Source organism: Podarcis pityusensis (genome assembly GCF_964106645.2).
Source record: "Podarcis pityusensis genome assembly, chromosome: 10".
Taxonomy (NCBI): domain Eukaryota; kingdom Metazoa; phylum Chordata; class Lepidosauria; order Squamata; family Lacertidae; genus Podarcis; species Podarcis pityusensis.
The window spans coordinates 1,072,508-1,088,767 of record NC_138035.1 but is presented as its reverse complement, the minus strand read 5'-3'; the positions used below and the strand labels follow the sequence as shown (position 1 = coordinate 1,088,767).

General features: G+C 49.0%; 1 protein-coding gene across 6 annotated transcripts in view; it reads right to left on the bottom strand.

The window, feature by feature from the left end:
- Window positions 1-16,260, bottom strand: part of IMPDH1 (inosine monophosphate dehydrogenase 1) — a 65,497-nt gene that overhangs the window by 27,894 nt on the left and 21,343 nt on the right. For 4 of the 6 annotated variants that reach the window (XM_081023008.1, XM_081023010.1, XM_081023007.1 and 1 more), the window contains exons 1-3: window positions 16,086-16,207; window positions 15,687-15,785; window positions 2,013-2,061 (exon numbers count right to left, since the gene is read on the bottom strand). In XM_081023008.1, coding sequence (XP_080879134.1) covers window positions 2,013-2,061; window positions 15,687-15,785; window positions 16,086-16,108 — 171 coding nt within the window. In that variant the 5' untranslated portion in view covers window positions 16,109-16,207. Of the gene's footprint in view, window positions 1-2,012; window positions 2,062-15,686; window positions 15,786-16,085; window positions 16,208-16,260 lie in introns of those variants that run through there. The other 2 variants (XM_081023011.1, XM_081023012.1) reach the window with 1 other exon arrangement.

The following is a 16,260-nucleotide window of genomic DNA, read 5'->3' as shown; positions in this document are numbered from 1 at the left end:
TCCAACAAAGATTAAAAATACATCAAAATGTCACACATTAAAAACTTCCCTGAAGTTTTCGATGGCTCTCTGACTTTAAAAAACCGATATCCCTGGATAAAGTTCATCTGTTCTGTCAAATTCATTGCACTAAATAGTTTCCATTGGGCTCTGAAGAAAGGGGAAACTCATTTTTATTTTTATTTTTATTGTGTGGTTATTCTCCTTAGTAGGTCGTGTGAACCGCTGATCTGAATAATGCTTTTTGAATGCGCTGGGGATGAGTTTATGGGTAGGCATGGCCAAATTCGGCCCTCCAGATGTTTTGGGACTACAACTCCCATCATCCCTAGCTAACAGGACCAGTGGTCAGGGATGATGGGAGTTGTAGTCCCAAAACATCTGGAGGGCCGAGTTTGGCCATGCTGGGGGGGTGCGCAAAAAAACTATCACACACAAAAAGGGGTGTGTGTTTTCAAACGATAAATTTTCTCCATAGACATATGACTTCCCATCCCGTCCAATTTCCCCCCATATTAATAAACTCATTGATTAAACTTGTCTGTTTTATTATTACAAGAGTAATAATAATAATAATAATAATAATAATATATTATTTGTACCCCAGCCACTCTGAGTGGCTTCCAACAAACAAAGACTAAAAATACATTAAAATGTCACACGTTAAAAACTTCCCTGAACAGGGCTGCCTGTTCAGTAAGACTGTTCCTATCTATTTTTCTTAACATATAGTATCTACCGAAGTTATTCCAAGGTGGCTGCTGTACTGAGATTGCAGCAACTGCTTTTGAAATATTCCTTGAAGAATTCCCACCTGGAGACGTCTCTCATTTCGTCCCTTGCAAAGAATCCTAGTTTCCCGGGGTCGTTGGGAACTGTAGTACCGTGAAGGAGAGGGCTCCACCCCCCCCCCAGCGTTTCTCGCCTCGGCCGGCCGCCTGACCTTCACCGTCCCGGCCGGCCAATTAGGCGCCGACTCCATTCGGCCTAATTAGCCTTGACGAGATTATCTCCGCAGGGCCGGCAGCCCCCCCCCCGCATAGGCTGCGCCATGCCAGCGCTCCCCAAACCGGCGCCCCCTCCCAGATGTTTTGAGGGCCCAGCCCTGGGCAGCACAGCTGGAGGTCAGGTGGGGAGAGGCTGGCTGGGTCCCAAACAGCGCAAGGCAAACCCTGCGGGGGCCAGGTATACGCCCCCCCTTTTATGGTGTATTCGAAGCCTGTTGCTGCTTTTTTTTAGAAAAAGAAAGTTTGCCTATTTATATAAAAAAATAACATATACCGCTGGATCACAGAATGTACAACAATATCGTGTTTTAATATTTGTATCGTGTTTTTAATAATTTTATCGAGTTTTTAATAATTTTAACGAGTTTTTAATAATTTTATCGAGTTTTTAATATTTTTATCAAGTTTTTAGTATTCTGTTGGGAGCCGCCCAGAGTGGCTGGGGAAACCCAGCCAGATGGACAGGGTATATTATTATTATTATTATTATTATTAATCACAAAGGAGCCATCTGACTCTCCTTCCTTGGAGGTTTTCCAGCAGAGCTTGGATGGGCATCTTTTGCCAGGGATGCTTTAGTGGAGATTCCTGCATTGGAGGGGGTTGGGCTGGCTGACCCTTGGAGGGCCCCGTCCAACTCTATGATTCTATGAAAACCATATAGTAAAACCATAAAAATATTGCAAACGAGTGAAGAGCAAAATAATTCCCAACACCTACACCAGGGGGCTCATTTCTTTGGGAAGGAAGGGAAGGGTTAGGGGGCGTCGTGACCCACATGGGAAGAGGGATGGCCGGGGACTTTAGAGGGGGAAGCGAATGGCTTGTATATTTGTGCTGCTCTGCAGCTCATAAAGAGGGGGTATCAGGTGACCGGCTGGGGAAAAGCCCCCCTGCAACACCCACCAAAGGGAGAGGGGAGCAGCTGAAAGACTCAGCCCCCTGGGACCCCTCAGGCAGCCCCACCCGGCAAACGGCACTGCCCCGTGGGGAACTCGAACTCACCACCTCGTCCGCCGTGAAGTCGATGAAGCCTGGGAGGATCAGGAAGTCACTGAGGAGAAAGGAACGGACGGCAGTTAGCGGCAATTGGTGCATCACGGCGGGTTGGAATGCATGACCTCCGGGGGCCCCACCCACCTCTACCAATCTTTTCTTTTTTTTTAGTTAAATAATTTTTATTTATTTTCAATTACAGTGGACGCTCGGGTTGCAAACGTGATCCGTGCGGGAAGCACGTTCGCAACCCGCAGCGTTCGCAACCCGTGACCCGCGCGTCTGTGCATGCACGGGTTGCAATCGGCGCTTCTGCACATGCGCAAAACGTGATTTAGCACTTCTGTGCATGCACCGAAACCTGGAAGTAACCGTTCCGGTACTTCCGGGTTCGGCGTGGTGCGCAACCTGAAATCGTGCAACCCGAAGCGTCTGTAACCCGAGGTACGACTATACAAAAATCCAATATGCACCATATTATATTAATACCAAATAGCAATACCAATTCAAACACAAATCAGTTACATAGCCAATTATAAATTTTGTGTAGCTTCCCATGTGCTGGCCTTCAAGGTCTGATTCTCTTTAATTCTGCCTCCAGACTGTTGCTCAAACCAAATACAAATACAAGATGAATGTACTGCCCATAAATGCTATTTCTATTCTAATCAATCCTGATAATAAGTAATATGGCATGTTTTAGGTAAAAGGTAAAGGGACCCCTGACCATTAGGTCCAGTCGTGGCCAACTCTGGGGTTGCGGCGCTCATCTCACTTTACTGGCCGAGGGAGCCGGTGTACAGCTTCCGGGTCATGTGGCCAGCAGGACTAAGATGCTTCTGGCGAACCAGAGCAGCACACGGAAACGCCGTTTACCTTCCCGCCGGAGTGGTACCTATTTATCTACTTGCACTTTGACGTGCTTTTAAACTGCTAGGTTGGCAGGAGCAGGGACCGAGCAACGGGAGCTCACCCAGTCGCGGGGATTTGAACCACCGACCTTCCAATCGGCAAGTCCTAGGCTCTGTGGTTTAACACACAGTGCCACCTGTGTCCCAATTATGGTACATCATAATTAGGACGCAGTGGTACCTCAGGTTACATACGTTTCAGGTTACAGACACTTCAGGTTACAGACTCTGCTAACCCAGAAATAGTGCTTCAGGTTAAGAACTTTGCTTCAGGATGAGAACAGAAATCGTGCTCCGGTGGCACGGCAGCACCAGGAGGCCCCATTAGCTAAAGTGGTGCTTCAGGTCAAGAACAGTTTCAGGTTAAGAACGGACCTCCAGAACGAATTAAGTACGTAACCCGAGGTACCACTGTATTATGGTATAAAAGCTAAAAACAGAAAGAAAATGGGGTAATAATGAACTAAGAAGGAAACAGTTTACCAAAAACAAAAAGAGAACCGTGTTGAGGATGAAGGAAGTCAATTGGCAGAAAAGAAGAATTGAAATTTTATATATATATATATATATATATATATATATATATATACACACATTGTTGACTATTTGATCTGTTTAGGTTTCTGTATGTCATTATGTTTTATTTGTATTCATTTGTTTGCTATTTGTTGTTTGATTGTGTATTATTACTTTGATGTTTAGTTTTATGGCTGTGTGTGTACGTGTTGTAAAATAAACTTAACAATAATAATAAAAAACATAAGAGCGTGGGAAGCACTGGGGCAGGATCAGGCCCAAAGGCGCCCATCTGGCCCAGCACCCTTTTCTCATAGTGACCCACCAGAGGCCCATCATGGGAGCCCCGCAAGCAGGATCCGAGTGCGAGAGCAGCCCTCTCCCCGCGGGGGGTCCTGCCCTTTCCGGCCCCCGGCGGCATCCACTGCTTCCAACTGCGCAGGGCAGAGCCTTCAGGAACCCTCTCCGCTGCGGAATGTGACTTTTTTGATGTAGGCTGCCTTTTTAAAAGTTATGCTTTATTATCACGTTTTTGTATTGCATTGGATTGTTATAAGACGTACCGTATTTTTTGCTCTATAAGACTCACTTTTCCCTCCTAAAAAGTAAGGGGAAATGTGTGTGCGTCTTATGGAGCGAATGCAGGCTGCGCAGCTATCCCAGAAGCCAGAACAGCAAGAGGGATCACTGCTTTCTCTGCGCAGCGATCCTTCTTGCTGTTCTGGCTTCTGGGATTCAGAATATTTTTTTTCTTGTTTTCCTCCTCCAAAAACTAGGTGCGTCTTATGGTCTGGTGCGTCTTAAAGAGCGAAAAATACGGTACATTTTTTGTTTCTTCAGCTTGTAAACCGCCTTGAGTATTGCAAGATAGAAAGACGCTATACAAATTAAATGATGATGAGCCATTGCGGCTGGAGCCTTCGACAGCCCCCTCTGCTGTGGATTGAAAGAGGGCACCCCAGGAGGGGCATCGCACACCCCGGGGGCAAGAGGGGGGCACCTAGAGGCGTGGCTGCTCCAGGAGAGAACGGGGGGGGGTGCTTAGGCTCGAGACCCCAGGGTGGGTGGACTCCCCAAAGCCAAACCCCACGTGTTAATTCAGGGATTCTTTCCCTGGCAGCCTCTGCCCCCACCCCACCCCCCAAAAAACAAAAGGGTCTGGAGGGGCCCCACGGCAACCGATGCAAAGCCATTCATGGCCAGCCGGCGTGAGTAATGGGGCTTAGAGAGGGAGGCCCAGGGCAGCCGGCCCTATTTTGGCTGGGGGAGAAAGGAGGGGTCAGAGGATCAGGGGGCTGAAAGCTGGAGCACAGGAGCTCCTCCCCCCCAGCACTGTCAGTATTTTCTGCCCCCAATGGACAGAATTCAACCAAGGCCAGACCAGATAATAACAACAACAACAACTATTAATAATAATAGTAATAATTTATATCCCACCCATCTCTGGGCGACTCCCAACAGAATATTAAAAACACAATAAAACAGCAAACATTAAAAGCTTCCCTAAACAGGGCTGCCTTCAGATGTCTTCTGAAAGTCTGATGGTAGTTTATTTCCTTGACATCTGATGGGAGGGCGCCACCACCGAGAAGGCCCTCTGCCTGGTTCCCTGCAACCTCACTTCTCGCAGGGAGGGAACCGCCAGAAGGCCCTCGGAGCTGGACCTCAGTGTCCGGGCTGGACGAGGGGGTGGAGACGTTCCCTCAGGTATACAGGACTGAGGCCGTTTAGGGCTTTAGAGGTCAGCACCAACACTTTGAATTGTGCTCAGAAACATACTGGGAGCCAAAGTCTCATTTTTCAAAAGATTGATTGACTCTTTCTCTTAATGGTGACACTGACCATCCATAACGTGGGAATATCCTTCAAAACTGTCAGCGGAGGGAAGTGACAACAATTCATTGCAATGTTGTTCGCTGCTCCTGCTCAGCTTGCCCAGAAAAATAATTTTGGTTTCAGAAATTCATTCCGATGGCGCAGATAAAACATAACAGATAAAATGCTACAGGGTGTGAAAACGACCCCGATCCGAGGATCCCCAGGCATGCACCTCCAGATATGGCAAAGATATCAGGCGCTATCCTGGCAGCCGGGCATCTTCCCTTGGTCACAAGGGACCGAGAGCCAAGTGCAAAATATGCCCGGCTCATTTTGAACCCCGCAGGGTTGGTGGGGGGGGGAGATGCTAAATTGAGCCCCACACGCCTTGTGCATGCAGGTGAGCAGGGCTGTATAATAAGGCAGGCGGGATGTGAGGGATGGGCCAGGAAGGCAGCTCTGGTCAGCATCAAGTCGAGTGACCAGGTCAAGGCAATGGGACTTCTCTCTTCTGTCTTGGTCTGGCCACACCTGGAGGCCTGCGTCCACTTCTGGCCACCACAATTTGTTCTTTTTCTTTGGCAATCCCTCATAGCCGAGTAAGATTGTTTTCCATAAACACGGTTTTAACAATGAGTCCGTAAGTGACTGTGGAGGCCAATTCTGGATCCACACATCCTTCCACAGTGGGGACATTGGTTTCCAGGCGGGAGTTGATCACAGTGAGGGTTTGCCAAGCGTGCCTTCCTCCTAGCACGTTTCTCCCTTGTATCCTGAGTTCAAGTGTCTTCAAAGCCCATGACACCTTTGGTCAAGGCTGTTCTCCAAGTGGAGCACTCACAGGCCAGTGTTTCCCAATTGTTGGTGTTTATACTACATTTTTTTAGATTTGCCTTGAGACAGTCTTTAATCCTCTTTTGTTGACCACCAGCATTGTGCTTTCCATTTTTAAGTTTGGAATAGAGGAGTTGCTTCGGAAGACGATAATCAGGCATCCACACAACATGACCAGTCCAACGAAGTTGATGTTGAAGAATCATTGCTTCAACACTGGTCATCTTTGCTTCATCCAGTACACTGGTATTAGTTCACCTGTCTTCCCAAGTAATGTGTAAAAATTTTCGGAGACAAATGGAATTTTTCGAGGAGTTGGATGTTGACAAGCTGGAATGTGTGCTGTGGAGGGCGACCAAAATGATCAAGGGTCTGGAAACCAAGCCAGATGAGGAATGGTTGAAGGTATGTTAATCTGTAGAAGAGACTGAGAGGAGATCTGAGAGCCATCTTCAAATATCTCAAGGGTTGTCACAGGGAAGAGGGAACAAGCTTGTTTTCTCCTGCTCTGGAGGTCAGGACTCGAACCCATGGCTTCAAGTTGCAGGAGAGGAGATTCCGACTCAACATCAGGAAGAACTTTCTGATGGTAAGAGCCGTTTGAACAGACTTCCTTGGGAGGTGGAGGACTCTCCTTCCTTGGAGGCTGGATGGCAATTTGTTAGGGAATCTTTAGCTGCGATTCCTGCATTGGAGGGTTAGACTACATGGCCCCTGGAGGTCCCTTCCAGCCCTTCACTTCTATGAATGATATCAAACACAAACACATTTTGAAGCACGAAGAGCACACCATGCTGCCCGCTTGCTCGAGGGGAAGCAGAGCAAAGGCCAAACACCCCCCTGGACTGGGAAGGGAATCCGGTGGCAATGGAGGGATCAGAGATCCCTTACACAGCAGCTCCGCTCTCGGCCTCCGCGCAGAGAAGCCCAGACGGCTCCCTTTGCGATTCCCATCCGGAAATGTCAGCCCACATGCATAATTGATATTTGCAACCGCAAGACCCATCAAAAAAAAACCTCGGTCAGCCATCCAGAGGGAGCTCAGCCACTCCCAGGCAGGAGCAAAAAAGGAAATTAATTGCATTTGGAATGCATCCAAACTGGCACACGCCTTTGCGTAAAAATTAAAGGGGGGAAGAGATGAGGCTTCTCCAAAAACCAAGCAAAATGCTTCACAGGAATAAAAAGGAAAATTAAAAAGTGGGGGGGGGGGGCTGCTAAAAGATTTTCTGTAGTCAGACCTTCGCGTGAGACAAGCTCTCTTACCAGGAAACAGAAAGGGACCTAACCCAGCAAACACTTACACATCCCTCTGTACCCTGAAAGGTCCACAAAGTGCTGTTGCTCTTTGCCAATTGCCCTGCCCAGCTCCCCGTTAAAACTGGGGTGTCCTGCATATTTTATGTACCATAAACAGTAGGCCTCTTGCAGTGACCCCACTCTAAGGAAGGCATACAATGGCACAGTCCCGTGATTTGACCCCGGAGCTAACATCGAACAGCTGCCAATCGGGACACTCTGGGCCAAACCCGGACAAAACCGTCTCCGAATGCAGCAGAATGAAGCCTCCTGGGGTCCCTCAGCCATGCGCTGGGTGGTCTTGGAGACCCTGCAGCCAGCGCCACAACTCAGCACCTCCAGCATTCACGACTCTTTGGCACCGACAGCTGCAGTGGCCCTGAACAGGACCCAGGCCCAAAGGGGACAGGATTCTGTGTATGTCCTTCCTCTGATCAGTACAGATCAATTGACAGCTGCTTCATGCGCAATCGTTTGTGGAGGGCGGAGAGAAAATTCAGAAGCACGGCTTCCTCTGACCGTGGAGGAAGAGCGAGCTGTCGAGAGGCCTCTCCTCTGCCGTGAATTTGTCCATTCCTCTTTTAAATCACGCTTTGCGCATGCACAGAAGCACCAAATCGCAACCCGCGCGTTAGCAGATGCGGCACTGTGGGTTGCAAACGTGCCTCCCACACGGATCACATTCGCCACCCGAGCGTCCACTGTATTATTAATAATAATGTATTTCTTATAGCCCGTCCATCTGACTGCAACTCTGGGCAGCTTCAGACAAAAATACAGAGGGAAGGTGTGTGGAGAACCATCAAGCATTAAAGGAATGATGGTTTGGGGGGGACAGGGGGCGGGCAGGGGTGGGGGACTCCCTGGTCCTGAATGGGGTAACTGTGCCCCTGAAGGACCAGGTGCGCAGCCTGGGGATCATTCTGGACTCTCAGCTGTCCATGGAGGCGCAGGTCAATTCTGTGTCCAGGGCGGCTGTCTCCCAGCTCCATCTGGTACGCAGGATGAGACCCCACCTGCCCGCAGACTGTCTTGCCAGAGTGGTGCATGATCTGGTTATCTCCCGCTTGGACTACTGCAATGCGCTCTACTTGGGGCTACCTTGGAAGGTGATCCGGAAACTACAACTAATCCAGAATGCGGCAGCTAGACTGGTGACTGGGAGCAGCCGCCGAGACCACATAACACTGGTCTTGAAAGACCTACACTGGCTCCCGGTCCGTTTCCAAGCACAATTCAAAGTGTTGGTGCCTTTAAAGCCCTAAATGGCCTCGGCCCAGTAGACCTGAAGGAGCGTCTCCACCCCTATCGTTCAGCCCGGACACTGAGGTCCAGCACCGAGGGCCTTCTGGCGGTTCCCTCCCTGCGAGAAGCAAAGCTACAGGGAACCAGACAGAGGGCCTTCTCGGTGGTGGCACCCACCCTGTGGAACACCCCCTCATCAGATGTCAAGGAAATAAACAACTATCTGACTTTTAGAAGACATCTGAAGGCGGCCCTCTTTAGTGAAGTTTTAAATGTCTAATGTTTTCTTGTGTTTTTAATATTTCGTTGGAAGCTGCCCAAAGTGGCTGGGGAAACCTAGTCAGATGGGTCAGGTATAAATAAGAAATTATTATTATTTTATGATAAGGATGAGGATGATGATGATGGACTTTCTTTCTTTGTCCTGAATCTTCTCAGAGGATGGAGGAAGGCACAAGGGGTGGCATTTGAATTGGTGTAGAACTGGAGGCGGGAGACCACCCCGCGAATTCAAGGTGGACATGAACGGCAGTGCAGAAATCCAAGAGAGATCCTTTTTTTGGCAGCGGTGGGGATCTGCCAAGATGAAAAGCTGTTTTTTCAATTATTAGCGTCAAAGGATGACAACGTTTTCTTAAACCACGCGCTTACTCATTCACTGCTCCTCGTTCCACGCCCACCAGATTTGCACAGTTTGGGGGGAAACAAGAGAGATGGGAGATGCTTTCCCCAAAGCCACAGGCTGGATCCCTCCTCCTATCCTTGGCTTCAAGGAAAAGGCGGCGCTATTCTCTGCAAAGATAACCAGAAGGATCTTTCCATTCCTCCTTCCCTTCCTCTCCCCTTGAGGGCACCTGGTCTCCTTAAATTTCTGTGGTTTGGCTTCCCCTGCACCCGGTCCCACAGCTTGAGGGCAGGAAGAAAGTTCTCCACTACAAGGACCCGGAACAATCTGACACCCCGTCAAATTCAGACAAGGCACACTTTCCCCAAGCCACAGTGTGCCCGCAAAATGGGAAAAGGGTGCTGTTCAGAAATAAAGGGCCGGAAAGCTGGAAAACCTCTCCATGGACAGGAATCTCCAAAGCGCCTCTCTGCCAGTGCGAGGAACTCAGCTATATGCTAGCATTCGATTGACGTTGGAGAGAGACTGAGTTGAGGAATAAGACCAAGGGTACATATTGATATAGGAATGTATTAGATAAAATGTAAAGAAATATACAATAAGAAGAGTACATTCATTTGTAAAAAAGGAATATACAACGGGATAGACAGGAAGTCCAAAGTGTTGGTACCTATATGATTTTGGAATAGTTTTTTCTCCTTGTTTCTTTTCTTTAGGTATATAAACTTTGTATATATGCTGAAAATTAATTTATAATAAGCCTTGTGATGTAATATGATAATGTTTACCGATGTAACATTAGAACGTTAATAAATAAATAAAACTCAAAAAAATGAAAGGGGGAAAAAGAAACTCAGATATATAAACTAATTGCCAAATGGCAACTTAAACCAAGGTTACGGTCACCACAATGGAACATCTATGCACCATTTTTCCCCATAGTGAGATTTACTATTTTTACTACTACTACTATTATTATTATTATTTCCATTTCTAGAGCACTTCATCTTTCAAAGAAAAAACCTCAGAGCTGCTTACGAACACATTAAAACGTCAAATAAAACTACCCCATACAAAACAAATTCAAGCCTCAGGGCCAATATTTCAAAGCCTTCTCTAAGTGACTGCAAATGAGTTTATAGAACCCGGATGGAGAATGGGCACCAATGATTGAAACAAAATGCCCGAAATGAGGAGAGAAGGAAGGAACACAAACTCTGGCAAAACAAATTCAAATTAAGAGGGAGGATTGGGGGAAGGAGTTACCAGAAGAATGAAGACCAACATTAATACATTATTTTTAAATACATCAGAAAACAGAAGTGTGAAAAGGGGTGCCAAAGGGAGCAGAGGGAGATGGCAGAAAAGGGGAAGGAATTATTTGCGTTGGTCTTCACTGCAGAAGATTCTGGACAGGCATCTGTGCCCAAACCAGTTTTGAGGTGTGTCGTGGTGGTTATTTTTTATTTTTATTTTTTAAAGAGGGGCATCTGAAGAATTAAGTCAAGCAGGAATGACAAGAGACGAAGGTCTAGGGCCAAGTGACAAGCGAAGGACAGAGTCGGCCAATCGGTGTTAAAAAAGGATAGAACTTTCTTTATGTATGCTACAAGAGCAGCAAGAATACTCATCGCAAAGTATTGGAAGACACAAGATCTACCCACTCTGGAAGAATGGCAGATGAAGGTGATTGACTACATGGAATTGGCAGAAATGACTGGCAGAATCCGAGACCAGGGAGAAGAGTCGGTGAAAGAAGACTGGAAGAAATTCAAAGATTATTTACAGAAATATTGCAAAATTAATGAATGTTAGAGTGATGTTGGATTGAAGTTAAGTGGCTTCTAGCTGTACAGGTTTTAAAGTTATAAATATATCAAGATTAAGGATTAGGATTAAAAAGGTTAAAAGAATGGAAAAATTGGTTTTTAATAGGTAAAAATTTAATGTTATAATATATTAAGATTAAGGATTGGGATTAAAAAGGAGGGAAAGAAATTGCTGGACTAACAAACTGAACTGGAATACAAAAGAGGGAGGTATGAGGAGGTCCGGGAAATAAGTAAATGTAAAAGAAGTGATGAAAAGACGGAATTGTTTTTAACTGTTTTTTCTTTTTTCTTTTTGTATTTTGCATTGTGTATTTTTCCTTTTATTCTTAAATTCTTCTTTTTTATTAATGTGATTCTTTTTTTGTGAAACTTTAATAAATATCATTTAAAAAAAAAAAAAAAGACAAGCGAAGGACAAGTCGTCGGGTCCAGATGGAAGACGTCCAGTTCTAACAGAAATGTGAAAACGCTGATCTTCTAATAAAAAGGGGTGGCTTGTTGCTAAAAATCAATTTCCCTCTTGAGGGGCTGGAAGGCGGCCCATTTTTAAATGGAGGAATTAGTAGGGAATTACAGACCCACGAGCCCACCACCTCTCTCTGGCAACTTTGTAGGCAGCATTGTTAAAATCTGAATAACGGAACATACGGAAGAACAAGCCTGGGCAAAAAAACCAGCAGGGCTTTTGCAGCAGGAAATCTTCCTTTGCCGTGTCCTGAGCATCAGCAACCATGGAGAGATGGGAGATAATCTGGTATAAAAATTGTATGCAAGTAGCCGCTCCTCCTGAGCCTGATTACTTGGACATTAAGTCCCGCTGTGCTTCCAGCTAAGTGTGCACAGGATCGTGACCTTGCAGCGCAACCCAAAGCGTGTTTACTCAGAAGCAAGCTGCGTCCAGTTAGGCAGTACTTACTCCTCCGGAAGCATCCTGGGCATTAGAGCCTCCAGTTTTTCGAAAACCTCTAAATTATCCCAGGGGATGAGGATGGGGCCTCCATACAGGTGAGCCTCTGGCTTTAGGAAGAAAAACCAGGAACTAAAGATACGCGGCACATTCTCGCAGCGGAGGGGAGCCAGGGCTGGGGTCTTCCAGGGCCCGGCACTTTTAAACTACTTCCTTAAGCGATCTTGGGTGAACAGTGAGGTGGGTAAGCTTGCACCAGGTAATTCAGGAGTTCCAGAAGGATCGCTTCAAACTGGCTGAACAAGCAACACATCAAACAAAGATCAGTGTCTGCAAGATGATGAAGGGCCTGATGAGGAGCGGTTGAAGGAGGTGGGGGATGCATAGACAGGAAAAGAGGAGACTGAGAGGAGTTAATAGTAGTAATAATAGTAATAATAATAGTAATAGTAATAATAATAATAGTAATTTATTATTTATACCCCGCCCACCTGGCTTGGTTTCCCCAGCCACTCTGGGCGGCTTCCAACAGAACACTAAAATACAATAACCTATTAAACATTAAAAGCTTCCCTAAACAGGGCTGCCTTCAGATGTCGTCTAAAAGTCTGGTAGTTGTTGTTCTCTTTGACATCTGGTGGGAGGGCGTTCCACAGGGAGGGCGCCACCACCAAGAAGGCCCTCTGCCTGGTTCCCTGTAACTTGGCTTCTCACAGGGAGGGAACCGCCAGAAGGCCCTCGGTGCTGGACCTCAGTGTCCAGGTAGAACGATGGGGGTGGAGACACTCCTTCAGATATATTGGACTGAGGCCATTTAGGGCTTTAAAGATCAGCACCAACACTTTGAATTGTGCTCGGAAACATACTGGGAGCCAATGTAGGTCTTTCAAGACCGGTGTTATATGGACTCGGCAGCCACTCCCAGTCACCAGTCTAGCTGCCGCATTCTGGATTAGTTGTAGTTTCCGAGTCACCTTCAAAGGTAGCCCCACGTAGAGTGCATTGCAGTAGTCCAAGCGGGAGATAACCAGAGCATGCACCACTCTGACGAGACAGTCCGCGGGCAGGGAGGGTCTCATCCTGCGTACCAGATGGAGCTGATAAATACATCAACACATCAAACGGAGACCAGTGTCTGCAAGGTGATGAAGGGCCTGATGGGGAGCGGTCGAAGGAGCTGGGGATGCTTAGCCAGCAAAAGAGGAGACGAAGAGGAGATATGAGAGCAGTCTTCAAATATCGTAAGGGCTGTCACATGGAAGATGGAGCAAGCTTGTTTTCTCCTGCTCTGGAGGGTAGGACTCAAACCAATGGATTTGAGTTACAAGAAAGGAGATTCCAACTGAACATTAGGAATATTTTTCGGGCAGTTATGAGCTGACAGGATTTCTCAGAAGTACGACCGTGATTCTGTACAAGGGGAGAACGTAACCAGGGTGCAGAACACGAACCCAGAGCCTCGCCTTCCCTTTTGACTCAGGAAGCTTCCTCCTTGACCTCCAGCCCATGAACCTCGTCCAGCGGAAGGAGCACAGGCAATCTGAAGGCAATTCTTGCCGCAAAGCACGGCGATGGCCGCGGGGCATGGATTGTTTTTGAAAGGGGGGTGAAGATGAAATTCAAAGGGATGAAGAAGAGGTCTATTCAAGGCAGCCGGCCATGAAAGCGAAACGGAGCCTCCACAGTCAGCTGCAGTCTACCTCCGAATACCAGGGGCAGGGTAGCAATAGTGGGAGACGGTTGCTGGACGCCCCCTGCTCCGATCCTTTGGTCCCGGCAGCTGGAGGAGACTAACAACCTCCGCAAGGAGAATATTTGCTGCAAGTTTTGCTTACATGCATTCTGTGTGTGTGGCCTTTTCACTGCGAATTCAGAAGAAGGGAAGGGAGGGGGGAACCACAAACCGAACAGAATACTTTCGAGCCTCAACAAAAGTCACCATTTTTTTTAAAAAATGTGGAGGCAACACGGGGTGGAGGAGGATGACCGTGGTAATCTGATTAATGGATCATCTTCCATCATATGAGGAGAAGCTTAAACTGCTGGGCTTTTATGTATTGGTGGGCGGGGTAAGCAGAGGAACTCTCAATTGTGCCAGAGCAAGAATGCAATTTGTAGGAGTGCACAGAGCAGAGCTAAACCACGAGATTCGGTCCCAGCTTGGATCAGACAATTCCAAAAGCTTCTGGTCATGACGGCTGAGCTCTCCCCTCCCTCTCTGGTCCCTAAGGATCGAGAAGATGCACAGCAAAGCATGGAGGCAGCAGGATTTTATGCAACGTCTCCCTAAGAAGTCACACTATCCATCACATCCTGCTTGTGGGTTTTCTAGGGGGGGATTCGGGTTGGCTGCTGACCTTTAAAGCCCTAAACGGCCTCGGTCCAGTATATCTGAAGGAGCGTCTCCACCCCCATCGTTCTGCCCAGACACTGAGGTCCAGCTCCGAGGGCCTTCTGGCGGTTCCCTCCCTGCGAGAAGTGAAGTTACAGGGAACCAGGCAGAGGGCCTTCTCAGTAGTGGCACCTGCCCTGTGGAACTCCCTCCCATCAGATGTCATGGAAATGAACAACTACACAACTTAAACATCTGAAGACAGCCCTGTATTGGGAAGTTTCAAATGGCTGATATTTTATTGTGTTTTTTTATATATTGATGATTGCCCAGAGTGGCTGGGGCAACCCAATCAGATGGGCAGGATACTATTATTATTACAATTATTATTATTAAAGGAGAAACCCTTCCCATGCAAATTCACTCCAAGACCCAGACTGTGATGGAGGGGGAAGATGCTCCCAGCCAGAACCAGGAAGAGGAGGTGGTAGAGGCAGCCCATTCGGAATATTTTTGCCCTCTACCCACCTCCCTGCCAACCCCAAAAGCTCAGCAAATTCCTCCTCCCAAGGCTGTCACCAGGTTCCTCAATTAAGAGCTGACTAGGAGGTTTTGCGCAACAAACCTGCTTCCCCCGAAGATTCACTCTTTTTGCAAAAAAGGAAAGCGATAAGGAAAAATACACTTTGGAAAGGCAGGGAGGGATGACGCTTGCGTTGACGCAACTCCAAGTAACCTCCCCACAAACGGACTGGAATGAAAATGCATTGAACGGCCAACGCTGCCTAACGTCCCTGCACCCAAATTGCAACAAACAGCGGGGTCTCCTGGAAGCGCAGAGAGTGACCAGCAGCCCATTTCACAGATTTCCGGGCAGGAAAAGCAAGGCAGGCCCTGTTGGCAATTGCAGAGGTCCACTGGCCGAACTCTTCAGCAGAACCAGCCAAGGGGTCCCCCAATAACATTCCTGCCGTGCGCCATCTGCTCTTTGCAGGGCCTGGCCAGAGATTCTGATCCTGAAATTCAGGTTGGGCACTAGGTTGTGGTTGACTGCTTGGGGGGTGAGAGGGACACAGCGGATGGTGTAGGGCAGGGCCTCCTTGGGGACAGGAGGAGGACCCCTGCCATCCATGCAGGGGGCCAGCCAGGCATTCTGTGGGAGGGGGCTCCTTGCCATGGGGCGATGCCAGCCGTCTCCATCCGCCCCTGGCGCTTGGACAGGTGGTGCGGAGACGCCCTTCCTAGCCGGGGCCCCTTTTCCTGGGGGTGCCATCTTCCGGGGGCCCCCCAGGCAGGGTGCGTGCGGAGGGACCCAGCTGGGAGCCACATGGGGAGGAGGTCCCGCCCCCTTGCCCCCCCCTTACTTGTAGGTGAGTCCGTCAGCGATGGCGAAGAGCTGCTGCGCCGTCAGGCCGTCCTCGGGGATGTAGCCGGTGCCGCCGCTGATCAGGTAGTCGGCCATGCTGCGGAGGCAAGGGAGAGAGAAGAGAGGCCGTCAGCGCTCTGCACATGCTCGGGGGCCGCCTGTCCAGCCAAGGAGCCGCGGGGGCCAGGCGGCGCGGCTGGCCCTGCCTGGCGCACGGACGAGGGCGCACGGACGAGGGCGCACGGAGCCTGCCCGGGGAACTGGGTGGGTGCTCGGGCACCCGGGGCGCCCAGGGGCCGCCGATGCCACCAGCAGCAGCCGCCGCCGCCCCGGCCCGGCCCGGCCCGCTTCCTGCCTCGCCTCCTCCCCGGCCGTGCGCTCCCCCTGGCGCGCCTACCTGAGCGGCTCGCCTTCGCCCATGGCGCCGCCGCCGCCGCCGCCGCCGGGCCGGGCTCGCCTCCGCCGCCGCTTCCTCGTCGTCGTCGTCCGGCGGGCGGGCGGGCGAGCAGGCAGGCGGGCGGGCGGGCGGGCGGCTTCCTCGGTCCGCCGTTGGCTGCGCTCGGCGCCCGCCC